This window comes from Xyrauchen texanus, chromosome 26, assembly GCF_025860055.1.
Source record: "Xyrauchen texanus isolate HMW12.3.18 chromosome 26, RBS_HiC_50CHRs, whole genome shotgun sequence".
NCBI lineage: Eukaryota > Metazoa > Chordata > Actinopteri > Cypriniformes > Catostomidae > Xyrauchen > Xyrauchen texanus.
The window spans coordinates 20,429,096-20,450,921 of NC_068301.1; the positions used below are offsets into that span (position 1 = coordinate 20,429,096).

General features: G+C 39.5%; 1 protein-coding gene across 4 annotated transcripts in view; it reads left to right on the top strand.

Moving 5' to 3' along the window:
* Window positions 1-21,826, top strand: part of LOC127619578 (collagen alpha-1(XVI) chain-like) — a 150,378-nt gene that overhangs the window by 44,867 nt on the left and 83,685 nt on the right. For 2 of the 4 annotated variants that reach the window (XM_052092457.1, XM_052092461.1), the window contains exons 1-4: window positions 1,278-1,443; window positions 7,693-7,813; window positions 19,141-19,209; window positions 20,507-20,624. In XM_052092457.1, coding sequence (XP_051948417.1) covers window positions 7,711-7,813; window positions 19,141-19,209; window positions 20,507-20,624 — 290 coding nt within the window. In that variant the 5' untranslated portion in view covers window positions 1,278-1,443; window positions 7,693-7,710. Of the gene's footprint in view, window positions 1-1,277; window positions 1,450-7,692; window positions 7,814-19,140; window positions 19,210-20,506; window positions 20,625-21,826 lie in introns of those variants that run through there. The other 2 variants (XM_052092458.1, XM_052092459.1) reach the window with 2 other exon arrangements.

Below are 21,826 nucleotides of genomic sequence, written 5' to 3' on the forward strand. Positions count from 1 at the left end.
GTGTGGCAGCGGGATGGACTTCCCCTCCACCTTTGTCAGATTTTACAATATGGAAGTGCCCGCTCTGCAGGCAAAACTACTAGCGGTTTAATACACTACAGCTCCCTGGTGAGCTGCACTGATGGGACACATTCCACACAGACTGGCACCGCCGCTCTGTCGTTCCCTTCCCACTATGTGCTTATGTATTACACAATCAATGACCCGCATTCTTGCCGGCCAAATATTATTTCCCCACTCATAAGGGCTCCCCGGGTCCCCCTTAATTCCCTGGGGCTCATACAGTGGATGCTTGGCGCCGCGGCGTTGACAATGGGTTCCCGTGAGCGTAAGCTAGCTTACGCATATACGAGAGAACCTCTCGTAAGAGAACGTATCGGTTACCTAACGTAACCTCGGTTCTCTCTAGATGAGGGAACGAGTATTGCGTAGCCGGCCGTGCTTCAGCGCCACGGCGACTTTTCAGCTTCAGTCAATGAAAACCAGGGTTCCAGCCTACGAACTACGCTTATATGCAATCTAGTCACGCCCATTTTGGCGGGCTTTGATGCAGTGAGCGCGCGGACGCCTCTCATAGGATGCGAGTTCGCCCAAGCTCGTCTATAGGCTGCAGCAGTTGCCACAGAGAAACGTATGAGCTCGCTAGCTAGCCCGCTCAAAGTCTGCAGCTGCCGCACTGCGTTGACAATGGATACAAAAATTAAGGATAATTTTTTGGCTTCAATATCTCAGAAAAGATGAATCTTTACCGTAGCGTAAGCTAGCTTACGCAATACTCGTTCCCTCATCTAGAGAGAACCGAGGTTACGTTAGGTAACCGATACGTTTCATGCTAACAGCCATTCCACCACACTTTCTAGTTGCAATGCATTAACTAGACCTAGCTACGGTATTTTTGGCGGAAATGATTTTCTGCTCCATGCTTAATAAAACTGTAGATACAGTAAGCGAACACTCAATCAAATCGTAAGATGCTACAAGAAAAACACACAAAAAATATTAGAGTTAAGAGATGGCTAATATTTGTATTATTTTGCTGTTGGAATCGTCACAGATTTTAAAGGTACGTTACTTTGACCTCAGATAAATTCTTTAACCATGAAGTCATGCTAGAAAAACCAGGAATCAAACAAAGCTGGACTTGTGGGAGACGGCAGCTAGAAGAATAGCCTACGGCGTGTTTTCCACACACAGCTGGAGCAGGTAATGATGTCATCATGCGTTATCCTGGATATTCTCCCATCGAGTTACAACGGCGAGGGGAAAGTTTATTAAAACAACTGTGAGGGGAGGGACAAGAGGAGTTGGAGACAGAACTCCCAGGCAAAACTTTATCCAAGCAGAGAGGACTCTTGGAAGATCTTTCACCTAACTGGATTACATTAAGAACAGTTTTCTGTGGATTAATGTTGCCATAATTCATTGGATTAAGGATAGCAGAAGGTAAAGGTATTTGTTGTTCTGTATTTGTACTATTAGAAAACTTTACGCTTGCATGCATCCCTGGAAAACTACGACATGTCTATATTGCTATTAGTAATTATTAAAACGGGGAATTTAGATTCCATACAGACTTTTACCATATTACAGTTAATGCTGTACATATCAGATCACATAAATGTATTGTTTTGCCAGGAGGAGCATGCTTATTCTATAGTTTTGCATTTATTCTATGTATTTTAATATGCTATTCACCAATTATTTGCACACAATATGCAATAACTTATTCACTGCAATTACTTGGATTAAATAAAATGATTTGAACAGTGGTAGCATATATGATGTTAGATTCCACAAGCAATAAATCTAAGTACTTCCTCTTGCACATTTTACCACTTTTTATTTATTATTATTATTTAAAATGTAAAAAAAAAAGTTTTTTTACTTGTGCGTGGTTACTCGATTGTTGGCCCCTAGCGGTAAAGCGTAAAGCGCATGCATTGAGATCGTTGAGAACACATGGGCGCTGCGCTCATCTGGTCATGCGTCGTTTGGAATATTATCATATACTAACAGGTATACGGATACCTACGGAGGTAACGGATACCCGCGTCTGCACTGTACAGCAATGCAATCACATCTTCTTTTTAAAATGTTTTGTTTTTTTGGCATTGCAAAAATGGCTTGCCAGTTATTATGCATATTTTCTCACCCCCTGGCAAGGTGGATTTAAATTTGATGCAGGCAGACCTTAGTTAATTCATATTTTTCTTTTTCAGCACACTCTCTGCCCAAGACAGGACTTTTTTCTTTTTAAAAAAATAAATAAAACAGCTAATAGGAGTCAGAGTCATTGGAAAAAAATAAATAAAGTATGCTCTGTCTGTCGAAAACATCATCTGCTACTAATGCAGAAGTGAAAAATAGGTGAAGTGATGGTTTCTGCATAACTTGTACAGACTATTCACTTTCCTCAAAATTAGGTTTAGTTATTTAAACCAGACTCAAACACAAACATGGCATCACACACTTCAGTAAAACATTCAGATAAATGCTTCTTTGGAGAAGAATGATTGCAAAACAGCTGTAATTGAAGGTTAAACAGTACCACAGACCCAATTATACATTTCTCTGGATAGCTCTGCAGATGTGTCTCTCCAGTTCCCAGGTTTGTGTTACCAAATGCTCTCTTTTCTCCTCTGCAAGGAGACTCTGCAACTCCATTCCAGTGATGTGCATCATTATCTTTTTCTGAAAATGTTTGTATATGGGTAGTTGACGTGGCCTGCGATGTGAAATGCTACTCTACCGAATCTTAAACTGTATTTAGCTAATTATTTCACAATTATCCATAAAGCTTTTATGACCTCTTATTAAATGATAGACACCATAACATTTGTAATGTAAAAAATAAAATCTCTCTCTCTCTCGCTCTCTTTCTCTCTCTCTCTCTCTCTCTCTCTCTCTCTCTCTCTCTCTCATATATATATATATACAGTCAGAGGTTTATATACACCTTAGCCAACTACATTTAAACTCAGTTTTTCACAATTCCTGACATTTAATCATAGAACAGTCCCTGTCTTAGGTCAGTTAGGATAACTTATTATTTTAAGAATATGAAATGTCAGAATAATATTAGAGAAAATGATTTATTTCTGCTTTAATTTTCCATCACATTCCCAGTGGGTCAGAAGTTTACATACATTTTGTTAGTATTTGATAGCATTTCCTTTAAATTGGGTCAAACATTTTGGGTAGCCTTCCACAAGTTACTCACAATAAGTTTCTGGAATTTATTCTGGAATAAGTTTCGATTCCTCCGGACAGAGCTGGTGTAATGGAGTCAGGTTTGTTGGCCTCCTTGCTCACACATGCTTTTTCAGATTGAGGTCAGGGCTTTGTGATGGCCACTCCAATACCTTGACTTTGTTGTCCTCAAGCCATTTTGCCACAACTTTGGGGGGACGCTTTGGGTCATTGTCCATTTGGAAGACCCATTTGTTACTGAGCTTTAACTTCCTGGCTGACGTCTTGAGATGTTGCTTTAATATGTCCACATAATTTTCCTACCTCATGATGCCATCTATTTTGTTACTTGCACCAGTCCCACCTGCAGCAAAGCACCCCCACAACATGATGCTGCCACCCCCAAGCTTCACAGGTGGGATGGTGTTCTTCGGTTTGCAAGCCTCAACCTTTCTTCTCCAAGAATAACAATGGTCATTATGGCTAAACAGTAACATTTTTGTTTAATAAGACCAGAGGACATTTCTCCAAACAGTAAGATATTGGTCCCCATGTGATTGCTGAGCAGCCTTTCGGGTTATGTCGATATAGGACTCGTTCTACTGTGGATATAGATACTTGTCAACCTGTTTCCTCCAGCATCTTCACAAGGTCCTTTGTTTTTCCTGTGATGTCAAGCAAAGATGCACTGAGTTTGAAGGTAGGCTTTAAAATACATCCACAGGTAAACCTCCTATTCAGTACACCACCTATCAGAAGCTATTTGGCTAACAGATGCTTGACATGATTTTCTGGAATTTTCCAAGCTGCTTAAAGGCACAGTTGACTTAGTGTATGTAAACTTCTGACCCACTGGAATTGTGATATAGTCCATTAAAAGTGGAACATTCTGTCTGTAAACAATTGTTGGAAAAATTGCTTGTGTCATGCACAAAGTAGATATCCTAAACGACTTGCCAAAACTATAGTTTGCTAATATGAAATATGTGAAGTGGTTAAAAATGTGTTTTAATGACTTCAACCTAAGTGTATGTAAATATCTGACTTCAACTGTACATAACATATATGTATATAACACCACAGTACCTTTTAAAATATAGTGAAAGCAAAAATTTGTTTAAAACTGTGAAAAACAAGTAACAACAGCTAAAATACTTTTTCCCTTACGCTCACTAAATTTAAACCTAAATTGTGAAAAATGCAACAAACATATGCACACTTTTTTTACAAGTGCATTCAAACTCTTTCTATTTGAATATGTGATTTTTAATCATTAGGCTTATACACAACTTGTTTAGTCCTCTGCATCCCCCAAATCGATTTTTTTAGAGGTGTTTATAACCTTGTCAGCCAGTTGACAGCATAATATATGTCAAATAAGAGTAGAAAATACTGTGATAAGATGTTGCTTGTTTGCTTTGTGCTAAAGAGAGAGAGAGAGTTTAAAATAACATGCTCTCTCTCCCTGAGCTACCAGTCTCTGACATGGAAACAACACACTGCATCTTCTTGACAACCTCCTTCCTGTCAGCAGTCTGCAGAACAAACTGTACATATTTTAACAATGGCTAATTAAAGTGATAGTTTATTAAAATGCACATTGTTGCTTTCAGCCATTTGTCTAGATGGAGCTGAATTGTTTTTGCATGCAAAATATTGATTGTAACTATCAGTATTCATTGTAATGCTATGAATTGTGGCCCTGATGTGTTTGTAACCCACATCCTTGATTCTCTAACTAGTGCTGTTAATTTTCGACTATAGATGTTCTCTTCAGATTGCTGGGCATTGAGCCAAGACAGAATATGAGAGTGACTCTTTTCTTTATCTGTGCGGTCCAGCTGCTTACTCGTTCTCTGCACGGCAGACAAAGTGAAAGCAAACAAAACAAGCACAAGCTTTAATTTCCATTCATTTTCTTGTGCATGGAAGCAAATGGTAATGATAAATTGCCCAAAGGCTTTGAATACAGGTAATGGACTACCTCCGCCTCTCACACCTGAAATGGATGTTGTCTTGTTTACAAGAACAATGTTGATTTTGCAGTGAGAAGTGAGGTAGATCTTTGTAAATAACTGAATTGGAATGCACAGACGTGCAGAAGAGCTAGTGTCATAATATAGATAAACTGGAAATATTAGCAAGTTCAAATGCCTGGAAGGCCTGGAAAAGTCATGGAAAAGACAAAGTTACATTTCTTTAGTGAATATAAATACTTTTAGTTTTGCTCAGCTTTAAAAATGGTAATTGGCAAGAAATTGTTCTTTGTGAGTGCGCACAAACCAGCGCAATAAGTGTGTTTGCATTCACACCAATATGCTGGTAACTACCAAAAATCTTCCTATTCAAAAAGAATTTACAAAGCCAGAAGATTTGAAATAATTCAGTTATTATCTGCTTTTTACATCCAAACATAAACAGGCATGCGTGCAACACTTGCACACATTGGAAAAGCCGCAAAGAACGTAGGTCAAGATGTTTGCATGCAATGCGAAATTGAGGTAATGGGCAAAAATCTATGTTTGCAGATTGGTTTATGTTTAAACCGTTTACAGCCTTACCCTATAAAAAACAACACCATTTATGCCATTTGACCTTACACGTTGTTGGCTCATTGAGCATAATTGGTGTAAGAACATGGATGTATGTGCTCACTGAGTTCAATTTTTGCACATTATCCCAATTTCGTGTTGCACTTAAACACCATTACCAGCATTTTTACCACTTTATCTGTGTATTGCTGTGCATGCAAACACTATCAATAGTATCTGATTTACAAATAAAAATTTTCCCAAGCAATCTTTCTACAACAATTTCTAAAATATCATTATCCTGTAATTATGAACAACTGGAAAGGTCATGGAAATGTATTTGTCAAACAGTGTGGGAACCCTGTAAAACTATTCTCATCTTCAGAATAGGAGGCAATAGTGCATACTCTGGGGTAGTGTTATTTTGTGTGACAACTTCACTTTTAGTATCTTAATGGCTAAAGTGTCAACAGGTACTGTGACCTCAGATGGAGGATGCAGATTAGGTGTAGCGTGCACAAACATCACCAGCGGGCAAAATTTTACAAGAGAGCCATATAAAAAGGTTGATGAGTGGACCTTGCCCCTCGGGGTTTCTGACTAATACATCACTCTGACAGGTTTGAGTTGAGACATGCCAGTGAATGTCACTTTGAGCGAGCAGCATGCCTGTAAACAGGAAAGTGAGCTGTGTTGATTCTGTGGACACTTGTAAGGACACTTGTATTTGACTAAGGGAGTAAGGGAATTTTAAAATTGTATTTTCCATGCCCAGAAAGTCGTTGAAATTTCAAAAGTGATTATTTTTACCCTCTGCTCTTAAATATTTGCTTGTAAAAATTGCTCGTAAGCCACAGTTCCATCAAGAAGACTTGCAGCCTTATTGAAATTTAAGATGACATTTTTTGATGATTCTAAAACAGAAATGTAATGTCTCTCTTTGGCGTAGGCCCCGTCTGGCGGTCCGAAGAATTTGTACTCGGAACCGTCATATCCTGCCGGAGATAGGAGGCAGGGGCGAGGTGCCTACTCAGGACGGGACTCAACTCGTGGTGGTGGGGTGGTGGAGGTTGTCATGTTAGCACAAAGAAACAGCAATGTGACAGATTGTGAGCAGACTTATAAAGCAAAGGCTTACATGTGATTGGCTGGGAATTACCCAGCTAATGGTGCGATGATTTACAGCTGCTTGTCTTGCTGCTAGAACTATGCTGTGCTTACATATATGTCTTATTTCTGAGCAAATTGATGTTTTGAATCAGTTCTTTAAAACAAATTGATTGAACTGAACATAAATTGGTCTGAATGATCTCATTAGTGAATCGATCTTAATTTGAAGTATTTGTAAAAATCCTTAAAAAAAATAAAAATATCCAGTAATCACAAACAAAGATCATGTAAATCCCATTTGTGACAAGGATAAATGAAAATAAATACAGAATATGTGCATTTGTAACATACTATATCTTTAAATAAAAAAATTGAAAAAGGTTGTGTTTCTTTCATATGTGGTATTGCAGAAAGCAAAATTAAAATTAGAAGTGTGTACTTCTATTGGGGTGTGAGAGAGACATTTATAAGATTGCAGAGAGGGACAGATGGACACTATAATTATAATCATCAAACGTCATGGGTTATAAAGCTTTATTAGAAATTATATGGGTCGTTAACACAATTTATACTCTAAAAAGCACCCATCCACACTAATAGCCACCATTATTAATCTGGCCTCTAACCATTGTATTGATTATGACTGCTCACGCTTTTTTCTTTTTACACACTTCCCAGTTATTCTTCTGAACCTCTTTATTGCAGACGTATAGTGTTAAATGTAAAGAAATGGCATGTCATAAAGCACACCCTTGAGCATGAATTTATCCTGTAACAATATTTCCTAATTATTTACATTTGTATTGGTCTGCTTAAGTAGTTTCTTCTCTCCTATTTACTTTTTCTTTGTGATCATGGTTAGGAGCTGAAGGAGGGAGTCATGAGGGTCATCTGCTCCTCTCTGGTGCTTCTGACCATCTGGTTGTGTTATGAGGGTCGACTAGCATCAGCTGAAAGTAAGGGCCTTGTCTTCAGCTCCAAGGGTGAGTTTGTCAAATGCCAATTCTAGCTGTTCAGATTCTGTGTGTGTTTGTATATAAACTGTTCTGAGCATATTGTCATTCGGTTCAGTTGCCAAAATTGGCAAATGATGCAGATTTGTACCACAGATATTTTTTAGTAGGACAAGTATATTTGTAATCATACTTCCAACACAAAAACAATGAGAAATGAATAGAGCCTGAATCCACTGCCACAAATTTGCCAAAGGTGATGCTTTTTGAAGAGAAACTGTCTTTATACTGTGTTCAAGACACTGGGAATGGAAAATGGTGATGTGTCTATCGTCTTCCAAATATATCTAAACAAGCCATTTCTTCTGTGTTCTTGATAGCACAGAGAAGAAGAAAAAAAACTGGCCAAACTTGAGTTAACCAAAAGATCATTGCTCTTTATTTTATTATTTCTCTTAAAATCTTGTACTTTTAAAGGCCTGTTAATAAACAGAATGCATTAGAAAATAAAGAGGAACTGTGGAAAATGGCTTGGTTTTTAAAGGTTGAGTCAAACTGTGCCTTGTTCTCTAGACTGCCATAGGCTATGTACCAAAAATATGGTAATGGAAATTTGTGACTTTTCCATGTTTCCCCTTTTCTTTCTCATACAGCATAACTGAGTTTTATAACTGTAATCTATAATATGCTGTAAATTCATTTTTAAGGAACCTCTATCCTGCTACCAAGTTCACAGTTTGCGGATTAGCCACTTTGCAATCAAAATGTTTGCATTTTAAGTATGTCATACTAGAACTACTGATCTGTGTCCTATTATGCGACAGTTACAAATTACAAATGGTGTTCCAAGTGTGTGTATATTTCTTATACAGTTACCGCACTAGCATATTTTTATCATTGTAAGCCTATGAGTTACACAGCAAAACACAATGGTCCTGCTTTGGATTCTTTTGGATACCATTTTCTTTTTTTTATGATTATTTATTTATTTAAAGGTTGAACATGGTCCACAAGTGCGACCACATATAACTATGTACAAGACCAGGGTTTGCTTGAAACAAAAATAAATAAAATACACATATACATGTATACGAATAAGTTAGGGGGTGGCTTAACAACACCAGCACAGCTCCAGGATTACCACTGCTCCTCCTTGATAACGCTCAGAAGTAATCAGTACGGATGACCTATTGAGTTATTATATGAGATAGCTTTGTAACAAATTCAGTCCAGGCCTTAAGCGTTTTTGGTTTGGCTTTGTTAATTCTCGCTGTATTAAGTTCTAATAGTGCAATGTATTTAATTTCTATGAGCCACAATTTACCTGCTGGAATTGTGGGCTCATGCCAAATCTTGAAGATAATCTTTTTGGCTGCAGTTAGAGCAGTGTGAAGAATCCTACGCTGGCTCACAGTCAGATCAAGATCTGCATCATCATTCAACAAACAGAGACTGGGGTGCTTAAGGATTACCTTATCACATAGTTCTGTCACAACTTGAAATACCTCATCCCAAAAGTTACCAATATGTTGGCATTCATAAAACATGTGCATATAAGTACCCACAGTATTTGAATTACAGAGTGAGCAGAAGGGGGTAGGCAAGCGCTTCATTTTGTGCAAGATATTTGGAGTAGCGTAAGCCCTATGAAGCAGTTTATAGTGTATTAACTGATGGGCAAGATTTTTTGACATTGTTGGAGTAGTGTCCCATATCCAGTCCCAATTTATTTTGCAAGGAGCTAATTCCTTTTCCCATATCGTGGTGATGGGGAGCTTTCCGCAGCTGTGCTTGAGCAGTCTGTTGTAAATGAATGACACTGCTCCTCGTGTCTGTGAAAAGTTCACACAGTCCATCAGAGGGTGAGAGTCCAAGTTACAGTTCCATGGTATTCCATAAGCACGCATTGCGCTTCTCAGCCTAAAGAAAGTAGGAATGTCCAGGAAGATTATAACACTCTTTCAGATCTTGAAAAGACCTTAACCCCTGATTATTGAATATATCACCAAGAGTATGTACACCTTGATCCGACCATGGCTTAAAAACAAAAGGTCTGTTGTCGGATTGCAAATTATGATTATACCAGATCGGCGATTCAGATGAGAACTTAGATGAACTTCCCATGAATTTGCACACCTCCTGCCAAATTTTAAAAGAATTGTACACAATTGTATTCCCAAACCTTAGGTCTTTCTTTGATAAACCAGTGAATAAAATATCCTGGAGCCGATGTGGAAGCACAGCTGATGCTTCCACGTCCCGCCAGGCGATCCGCGAGTCAACCTGTAACCAAATCTTGAGCGAGCGCAGCTGACATGCCCAAAAGTACAATTGTAAGTTCGGAAGTGACAAGCCTCCTTTGTCAGATCTTCTCTGCAATGTTGAGAGTTTAATTATTGGTCGTTTCTTATTCCAAATGAATTTTGTAATCAAGGAATTCATCTCTTTAAAAAAGGTTATACGGGGAGATAAAGGAATCATGGAGAACAGAAATAAAAGTCGAGGGAGGATATTCATTTTAATGATTACAATTCTGCCTTGCAGTGAGACTAAAATAACGTCCTATCTCTGTAAATCTTGTCTGATAGTAGTAAATAAAGAACTATAATTTTCTTTAGAGATCGTCTGCAGTGATGGAAAGATCTGAATTCCCAGATATTTAAATGTCTTACTAATTGGGATCGAGGAGGACGCTAATGCAGTATTTGTTGACGCAGACAGGGGCATTAATACAGATTTTCCCCAATTAATTTTGTAACCACTTATGACGCTAAAGTCATTAAATATTTTAAGACACTGAGGTAGAGAAGAGGAAACATTAGACATGTAGAGAAGAATATCATCCGCGAAAAGAGAGATAGAATGCTTGGAGTCGCCAACAATAATCGGGGAAATAATATGGTCCTGCCGAATTGCCTGCGCTAAGGGCTCTAATGAAATTGCAAATAACAAGGGCGATAAAGGGCAACCCTGTCTAGTGCCTCTATTCAACGGGATTGCATCCGAACAGCACAACCCCGTTGAAACCCGTGCAGAAGAGTTAACATAGAGAGTCTGAATCATATGAATAAAATGAGGGCCAAATCCAAAATGCGTTAAGGCAGACCATAAATATGTCCACTCGACCCGGTCAAAGGCTTTCTCCGCGTCTAGCGAGAGGATAGCACGTTTTTCATTAACCGGGTCGGGTGAGTCGATGATGTTCAAAAGGCGTCGCACGTTATCTGTGGCAAAACATTCCTTAAGAAATCCTGTCTGGTTGTGGGCGATTAGGAAGCTGGCAACTGATCCCAACCGATGGGCTAGAACCTTATAACTTGACATCCGTACCAAATAGTGAAATTGGCCTGTAGCTAGAACAGCATAAGGGTTCTTTCCCTTTTTTCAGTAGAAGAGAAATAAGAGCGGTGTTCTGATCTCTATGGAAACAACCCGTATCAATAGCAAAATTTATGGAGTCAAGAAGGAGTGGTCCAATCAAATCCCATATCGCCAGATACAGCTCCGGGGGTAAACCATCCAGACCAGGGGCCTTACCCTTATTCATAACTTCTAAAGCCTCCTTCAATTCTTTTAATTCTATTGGAGAATCAAGAAAAGCACATTGCTGCTCACTTAATTGGGGTAGATCTAAATTTAACAGAAAATCAATGACAGGTTGTTCATTCACTCCCACCTCAGATCTGTATAGATGCTCATAAAATTCCTTGAATATCCTATTTACATCACCCGGAGCCGTGTGAAGAACATCTGCATTGTCCTTAATGGCAGTTATTGAGGCCAAGGCCTCATTGCGTTTCAACCTTAACGGCATTAATTTGCCTGGCCGTTCTCCATTAAAATAGTAATTTTGTTTGGTATGGTGAATCAAAAATTCTACCCTTTTTAGTAAGATCGCCTTGTCAGTTTTAAGATTCCCCAGGATTCTGCTTTTCTGTTCCGTAAAAGTTTTTTTAAGATCCTTCTCTACACATTTAATCTGAGCCTCCAAACGGGTTAATTGTTTTACTCTGGATTTATTTACATAGGAGGCAAAAGAAATACAGTTTCCTCTCAAAAAACACTTGGTTGTTTCCCATAGGATCTGTGGATTAGTGGCTGAGCTCGAATTTTCTTTGAGAAACAGAGATAATTTAGAACGTAACTGTTTTACAAAATCTTCATTTTGCAAAAGAGTTGTATTCATACGCCACCTTTTGGAGCTTAGGGGAATTATCGGAGGAGATAGATTACAAATCACAGCGGAGTGATCTGAAATCAGTATGGGTAAAATATCAATAAGGTTTACACCATGAGTAAGAGATTTAGAAATCAGAATGTAATCTAGCCTCGAAAATGATTTGTGACGTGCAGAATAAAAAGTATAATCTCTACAGCTCTCATTCTTCACTCTCCAGATATCACATAAGTCGTTATCAGCAATGAGCTCGTTTAACGACTTCGAAGCCTGATCGCCATGAACAGAGACAAGGGATCTATCGATTAAGGGGTTACAAACTGCATTAGCATCTATTCCTACGACCAGGTTGTAGTCAACAAAATTAAGTAGGGATTTGGTAAGAGATGGAAAAAAATCTACATCATAATTATTAGGGGAGTATACTGAGAAGAGAACTATTTTCAGATTATTCCATGAACCTGACACATATGTAAACCACCCGTTTTCATCCCCTCCCGTTTTCTCTATTAGAAACGGGAATTTTCTGTTCTGAAGAATAATAACTCCTCTTGATGAACTATTATACGATGAAAAAGCTATCACTTTAAAATGTCTATTCTGAAAGCGGGTAACATCAGGAGCCTTGAGATGGGATTCTTGTATTAGGACCATGTCAGCTCATATGCGAAGAAGATAATCTAGGCATTTGGATCTTTATACGGGAGAATTTAGACCATTGACATTCCACGATATCACATTAAAGTCCCTCATTCTGTCACAATATAATTATACATGAGACAAAGGTAGCCATAGTAACCGAACGCATCGACAAGAATTTCACCCCCAAAAAACACAAATAGTACAACAAAAACGGCAAACCCTGGTAGTTCTAACATTGTAATGGTTAAATACAATAAAAAAACAAAAAACTAATTACTATCGGCAGCTTGCAGAGAGGAAGAACACCCTCTCTTATCTGCCTGGAAAGCAAATTTAGTCGAGGCCATGCACTCGGACTATGAGTGGCAACAGTTACTCAAGCATCAGCATCTCTCACCTGAGTGTCCATCACAGCGAAAATTAAACCTATATCCCTACTCAAAGTGCCATAATAGAAAACAAAGAAGGCCGAATTTACTCATCAGGCATCCCTGTAGGCGCGGTGGTGTCCATTTCCGTAGTGGCGCTCAGAGACGCGATGAAACGCTCCATGTCTCCGGGGGTTCTATTCCTGGAGGGATCCTCGTTCGCGTAGAGGCGGTGCGCCCGTTCAATCTCGATTGTCTTCCCTTGTAGAGCTGGAATCCACTTGGGAATATGGGTCTGCAAGAACTGAATTGCATTCCCTCCTTCAGCTCCTTCCCGCAGGCCCACCAACCTTAGGTTATTTTGTTTGGATTTATCTTCATAAAGAAATAGTTTCTCCTGGAGCTCCTCTAGGCAAGACTTGTTAGCAATCGAGTCCCTTTTAACATCCCGCACCGTAGCCTGGATTTTGTCACATCTATTGCCGAACGATTTGACATCCTTTTCCAGCGAGTCCAATCGTGCTGTAATCGTCGATATTTCCTCGCGAACGATCCTTGACATGCTTAGTTTTATGGCGCTCAGTCGCTTATCAAGCATTTCGGCAATGGCGTCGTGAAGGTGCTCATCGTCTTTATACCTTTTCTTCAACGGGGGAGTGGATTAAATCTCGTTTAGATGCCATCTAGAGTGCCACTATTTTCATTGGTTGAGCAAAAATAAACAAAATTGCTCACCATAATGTACCTAAAATGTAAGTTACTTGATTTGAACTTCTTGTTTAAAGAAATACTGAAGGCGTACCACTGTGAGAAACATCACACTCGCAATCATGTTGTTGTTTTGAATATCAGTACGACAACACTCTTGATAGGGTTGAGGAGATTGGAATGTTTGTTTATATATTTTAAAGACCATCTGTGACAGGGCGGAGGGCGGGGCCGGGTTGTGATTATACACACCTAGTCACTTATCAGGCTAAGTCGGTCGCCGAGCACAGCTCCTGCATTAGACCCGGGTCAGGACTACCCTTGTGTAGTTCTCTAAGTGCCTTGACTAGGTGCAACTGCAGGAGTGCCATTTCATGCAAGGTGGAGGCGGCGTGCCCAGCGGCGCTGTAGGCTTTAGCCGTCAAAGAGACGATGTCAGCCTACAGGCCCTGGGAGCCTCGGGCGGTTGCACCAGGTGGAGGCGTTTGGAGGGTATAAGTGCACCGCTACTGCTTGGTCCACCTGGGGAATCACTGCGTAGCCCCTTGAGCTCACGGATCACGTGCAGGCAGTAAAAGGTGCCTGCCACGAGCGCGTGAGCTCGTCGTGCACCTCCGGGAGGAAAGGAATAGGGGCGGAGCGTGGCCGTGAGCAGTGCTCCGGCCCCAGGAACCAATCGACGAGCCGCGAGGGTTCGGGGGAGGTGGAGGATTCCACTCCAGCCCGACACTCGCAGCCGCCCGGGCAAGCATAACTGAGCCGCAGCACCCGAGGGTGGGAGTCCAGCCGAGTCCTCAGCGTCAGACATGACAAACTCTCTATCCAATGCCACGATCGAGATCTCATCGTCGTCAGACGCTCCAAACGAGATCGTGGGTCAGCCGTGAAGTGAACCGTTTGCACCACTCTTTAAGAGAAATACACTCTTTTATTTGTGTTTATATATATATATATATATAAACGAAGTTATTCACTCCGTGAGCTCTTTTTCTGCTGCTGAAGCACCCAGGGGTGTGTGCTCAGCACAATGCAGTGTGCGAGGGGGAGAACCACTGGAAAGTGCCAACAGCTTGGAGCGATGAATGAAGACGGCAGAGGAATTCAGCACTGTGACTGCTCTCTCGGCTCCGAAGAAAAAATCTGATGTGGATGTGCAGCGTCACTCCTTTTATACCCGTATGTCCGGGGGAGTGGCATGCAACTCATCTACTCTATGTCGAGTGAGTGACAGACAGGTAACAGAAAATTAAGTACCAGCCTTTACTGACACTTTCGATCTAATACATTGTAGACATTGTTAAAGGTAATGGTGAAAGTATGTGACTTTTTGCTCTTTTGTACTTCATTGTACGTTTTACTACTAATATCATTTTAACATTTTCATCATTGCAACTATGTAAAACTGTGCTCATAAGTGGTGCCATGATTGCATGAGCAAACTAACCTTTTCCCAGATCTTCAACCACTTCCAATTACCCTAAGCTTGTGTATCCTTGGGCTGATCACAGATCCGTGTGACTTCTTTTCACACCCCCTATTGTGACTTGACTTTCTCCAAAATGAGTTTCTCCAGGCCAACCCCAAGACCTAAAAATATACAATAAACAATATGCAATCAGGGATAAATAGAGCAGAGGCTGAAGTAGTGATTCAGACCAAGGGTAGGCAAAGACACTGAGCAATATTTCACATTACTGATCTTTCAAGATAATGTTAATGAGAAGACCTGGTTCCCGGCGAGGTGATGGCTCTTTCCCTTTTCCTGCACACCAACACCTTAAACCATTAAAACTTTGCACTGTGTCTTTGGGAAGGTGAAAGACTTTCTTAGAACCTCAGAAGGGTTCAACAGTGTTTTTGATTTATCTGTTTTAGTTTTCAAATCTTATGTTTAGTACTGACTGTCCACGCTGTCATTTTATAAGTAATGAAATCAGATCCATTTGTTCTGATTGTGTAGACAATATCTGGCAGATCTACATCGATTGCTGTAGTTATTATAAACAGTATGTGTCAGTACAATGCCAAGAAACTTTTTAATTCTGAGAGTGTAGAATAAGAGGGCAGAAAACAGTCCAACCATGCTGGTATTTTCAGCAGTGTACTGTACATACCGAAGTGAATCTCACATACCATAGTTCTTTACATGAGGAAAGAGTGAGCAACAATTAGTGTATTCGGACAAAGCTCTAGACAATATTACATACTTATACATATGTACATATGCATCACATCCCAAATTATGAAAAAAAACCGACTTGAAATCTGACCGATCAGACTGAGGTGGATTTCAAACCAGATATGGTTGTTTTTATGTGGTTTTGTATTGACCACAAAAATAAGATAAAAATAAAACAAATAAGTGGATTTAAATAAGATACGGCAAAAAAATATGGCATATCCTAATATATTTTATAAAATGGCATATTATATTTTGTATAATCCATTTAATTTTACTGTTGCTTACTGTAGCTCGATTACATGCACATTTAACTGAGCTACAGTAAGCAACAGTAAAGATGTTTAATTTGAAAATTGATGCCCATGGTTTAAATAGCTTTCTTGTATTTTATCTGTCAAAATGACGGTCATCATTTAGAATATCTGTGAATTTTTTAACACTGTGGAAAATAGCTGAACTTTTAAAAAGAAAGCAACATCTGACTAATTTACTTAAGGTAAGCATTGACCTGCCGAGTAACTCACTAGCTTGGGGTGCATTTCCCAATGCATTTCCCACTGCTGTGTGCGTCTCTATCTCTCTATCTCTGGCATCCCTGGCTCCTCCTTTTATCTCTCTGCACTGATTGGGCATCTCAGCGCCGGGCATGAATCATCTCGGCCCTCCTCCTCGTCAAATACCCTCACCGCCAGATTCAGGCTGGGGAAACCTCGGGACTGACTTTCTCCCCCCTCCCCCAGAGGGGAGGAGTTGCCCCTTTGGCCATTCCGTCACCGGAGGGGAGGAGTTGCCCCTTTGGCCATTCCGTCACCGGCTGGTCTTCCCCGCCTCCTGGGTACCTCTTGGAGAGACGAGGGGAGGTGTGGGGAGAGGAAAAGGGTGAGCGGAGAGAGAGAGAGAGAGAGAGAGGAGAGAGAGAGAGAGAGAGAGAGAGAAGAACTTGCTCACCGGCTCACAGACATGCTGTCACCTGGTCCTCAACCACTCACCCCCGGGTGAGTCCGAATCCTCCGGCCCCTGCCGGACAGAACCACTCCTCCTCTTCCATCACGGACCGGGCATGCCCTCCTCCTCATCACAAGCATTATCTAGATCTGTTAGTCTGACTTTTCAAAAGTTGGACTAATACATTTACATGACATTTTAAAATGATGAATTATTGTTAAGTTCTGATTCAAATCAAACTTCTTCGGTGCACGTAAATGTACTGACTGATATTACCCTAGTTGACGTGTAACTAGGGTAATTTTTACACATACGTGTAAATTACACAATACTGAATCTAAATTTATAAAATTGTTCTAAACCCCAGAAATGTTCATCTTTACTCCACTACAAACTGTATAGAACTGTCTGTATGCAGTGCTAGATGACGTGTCTGTTCGCACTGCATTTGAAACAGACTTCTTCTCTTCCTTCCCATCATTCTCTCAGGAGCGGGAGCCGCCTCCAGCTTTCCGATCTCCTCTCTGACATCTCTGCATCTTAATTCCGCCTTTTTGACATGTGAAAGCAGGACGCTTTGTAGAACTGAGGAAAAAAAAATGATTTAAGTGAGTCTGCCTTATTTCAAAAAGTGAAAATGCAAGAACAATGCAAAATGAATTCTTTATCTGTCAGATAAGTTTTTGTTGGAAACGTTTTCTCCCTATCTGTGGGTGCTAAGATAGCTGTGGAGAGGTTCAGGTGTTGTAGATTTAGAAAGATCTCTTTGTAACTTGACAGGTAATGAATATGAGTTGGAAAACCCATCGCCTGCTTGCTTCCGCTAGTTCCTCAATGAGATGGCTCGGAGCTGCTGCTCTCTTATTGCTGGAGTTTTTCATACCCATCTAAACTCTGAAACGTCTATGTGACAGTTTTGCTGCACTGCACTAACTCGCTTATGCACGCTAATTGATGTATGTGTCTTTGAGCCAATCAAACTGTGATGATTTAAAAACTCTTGTCTCAGACACTCTGACACATGAAAAAAGAAGCACACAATTAAATTTGTAAGTGCCTTGTCCTATGCCTGAACTTAAGTCCAGTGCACACTGTTCAAATTTGTCGTTTGGCAAATTTCAGAAATCGACACATATTTCTTTATTTGTGGGGCAAAATCAACAGTCTCAGTTTGCTAAAATGTGACAAGCTCACCATTGACAAACGTATTACCTTTGCAATGAATCTTAGTATCCAACAAACTTCTCAGTGTACAAAATGTTGGGTGCCATCCAAGCAGTGTGATTTCTCTTTATTTTATGATTGTTCTATTAAAATTACTTTGAGTTCACTCTCAAGAATTAGCAGTCCACAAATTCTCTCTTTCACACAATTTTTGGGATTCATCCTTGAATTTATTTGTGAATTTTGGGATATTGCATAAAAATTGCTGGATGGAAACACTAAGGTGCAAATAAAATCTCCAAAATGCACTTAAAAATGTATAGGCTCGCTTAAGGTGGATACATTTTTTATTTGATAATAACACATAGCATATATAGATGCACTTTAAAAAAGTCAAGTGACTTTGCCTCAACAAGCCATGTGAATCTGAAATGTTGCTCTGGTTATTCTGAAATGCCGACACAAAGCCTTTCGTCAAAATGATGGCTTTAATCTCTCAGAATTGTATAACACACTTAAGCTCCCAGAATGCTTGCAAATATTACATTTTTGAGAGTGTTTTGTCTGCATGAACTACACTGCAAGTAATTTATTGCATTTAATAAAAGAGCCACAATGGCTTCCTGTTTTACACAACATCTTTTATATATGAAATATAAATGTGCCAATTTTGCCGGAAGTGCCGACTTTGTTCTCTTGAACACATGGGATGGAAACACTGCTTTATTTTTGTGATATTCAGATTTTTAAATTCAAAAACATACCAATTCACTTTTTTTCCAGGCCAAACATTGTCAACATTATCGCAAGAGCTTGCATAATTGTGTGGCATTCCAAATTGGGAGAAAAGGGGATAAAAATATATATAATAAATAAATAATAATTCCACAATACCACAATGTTTTTCAGCTGGTTTAGGCCTTTCCATCATGTGTTGTCCTTTAGTCCAGCTGTTAGTGTTCTTGTCACAATGGAGTGTGGGATTATGGGAGAGTGATTTTCATAGACAAGAGCATGTTACTTTTAGCTCCCTATTAGTGCCTAACTTTTACCTCATGCTCAGGACCAAGTTTTGACAAAATGTCTTATAGTCGGCTGTACAAATAGTTTTATGCAAAACATTTCACAGGTCACAGGGCTGACTGACTTGACTGGTTCTCTGTTTCTACAGGTATCAGCTGCCCACCAATACAGGTAGAAGACTGGAAGTTCCCTCAGAATGCCAGACTCAACATCACAGGTAGAGAGCGCTGCTAATGGACTTCCAACTTTAAACACTCTAATAAAGGGTTGTTTCACTAAAAAAGGAAAATTCTGCACTCATCTACTTACCTTCATATTGCTTGAGTGCTTGAGCGAAGTAGTTAGCAGAATATCCAGGCTGCTCTTGAAATTTCCATATAACTTGTATGCTAAAACCCAAGTCTTCTAAAACCATATGATAGATTTGTGTGAGGAACATACCTAAATTTAAGTAATTATTTATTAATTACATTATATTATTAAATATTGCCTAAAAAACATGTTGTGTTCAAGCAATAAGAGGGTGACTAGATGATTACATAATATAAATTTCTGATAATTTTATGTACACTCACTGAGCACTTTATAAGGAACACTATGGTCCTAATAAAGTGCCCGATGTGGTATTTTGCTGTTGTAGCCCATCCGCATCAAGGTTCAACTTGTGCATACTGAGATGCTATTCAGCTCACTGTAATTGTACAGAGTAGTTATCGGAGTTACTGTAGCCTTTCTGTCAACTCAGATTAGTCTGGCCATTGTCCGTTGACATCTCTCATCAACAAGGTGTTTCTGTCAGCAGAACTGCTGCTCACTGGATGTTTTTTGTTTTTGGCACCACTTTGAGTAAACACTAGAGACTGTTGTGCATGAAAATCCCAGGAGATCAGCAGTTACAGAAATACTCGAACCAGCCCGTCTGGCTTCAACAGTCATACAACAGTCAAAATGAGATCACATTTTCCCCATTGTGATGGTTGATGTGCACATTAACTGAAGCTCCTGACATGTATCTGTTTGATTTTATGCATTGTACTGTTACCACACGATTGGCTGATTAGATAATTGCATGAATAAGGAGCTGTACATGTGTTCCTAATAAAGTGCTCAGAGAGTGTATACATAAATGCTTAACCATTCTTTGTCTATACAGTATACAGCACAAACAACTTGGTCCCTGTTTTAATAAAATATTGCAAATAACTACAGTCTCTGTACCGTAGTAATGTGCCAAACTGGAGGTTACTCTACATAATTATCTGAATCTACTGCCATCTCTATTCATGTAACACTTAATAAAACCCCAGCTGCCCATTATGCAGTCTGAGGAACACATTCTGTTCATAAGCAGAAAGATATAGATACTCATAGTAATAGGGTCCCTCTCCTAGCTTTATGTGAATTGAAAGTGTCACAGCAGAGTTGATAAATTGTATACTGTAGGTCTTGTCAGCTAGCAGACTACTGATTTATTAGCCTGTGGGAATGTAATGGATTGATTGGCCTATCTGCAGGTTTCAATCTGGTGCAGCGTTTCTCCATGATGAAGAACAGCGAGGTCAAGAAGATCCGAAACTCGAGAGGCCCTGTCATCCTCCGCCTCGGAAAAGTCCAACTCATCCAACCTACAGAGTAAAGAATTTTATCTTCCCTCCTTTGTATCTATGTGTCCTTATTCATCAGATATTTTTGTACGTACAACCTGTGTGTGAATGCTTTTACGCAGAAATCTTTATTCATCAAAAAATTTGCACTTACATTTTATTCTGAATTTAGGATGACATTTAGACCAAAACCGCAGAGTCCCTTAGAGGAACGGAAGGGAATAATTTTTTTATTTAAAATGTTTTGCAATCTCTCTCAATAGTTTGCATTTCATCGCAATGAGTTTTATGTGCACTCACAATACATTTACCATGGTTTTGCTATAGTAACATTAACTGTCCATGATTAAAGACATCTGTATGCAATAATTAGTTAATAAGACCCACTGAGTAAGGAGAGCGTAATTAACTTTGCTCATTTTCATTGGCCCTCAATTATAGAAATAATTATGTTTTTCTCAAACATAGTCTATTCAACCTGTTTGTAATAAGCAAAAAAACTACCAAAGTATTCTAGCAGGTCAGTACAAGTCTGGAATTCCTGGCCGAGATTGTTATTTGGTTTAACCTTTACTCTGAAAGAATCAGAATAATGCCACCAGACATATTTCGACTTCTTGCTTATGTCCATCTCACTGAAAATAAAAATTTCAGCAGATTACTGCTTCCTGCTTTTACACAGAAATGCTGTTACATTTTTATGAACAATACATTTAAGGGCTTTTGGTGAGACACAGTAACAAGTTTTATGACCATACTTTTACAGAGCCGTTTTGAAAAATGACAATTATATAAGCTAACAGTATATTAGGATGAGAAAGTCTCATTGCTTTGGTTTAAACCACAGCTTGGATTCTGCATTAGAATTTCCTGTTGTCGTCTTCTCATGCAGACTTAACAGAAATGAGAGCTCCAATGTCTGCCAAATAGGTCAGATGAATACAGAAGCGCTTGGTCTTCTGCAGGACTTTATAACACTTTCCAGGGGCATAGACTCCGAAACAAGCAAGTGCAACCCCCCAAATATTTATACCATGATCAGTGGAAACATGTACATGCTTCACACTGCAACCCCTCCCACCCCCCATTGTTCAAGCCAAATCTATGCACTTGACCCTTTCACATTCTATTAGTAGTTGCACTGTCGTAAATCTGTATCATGTATACAGTATAATTTCACATGAATTCCTGTAGAGAATATCAGTGTCCTTTACAGACTGAGAAATGGAA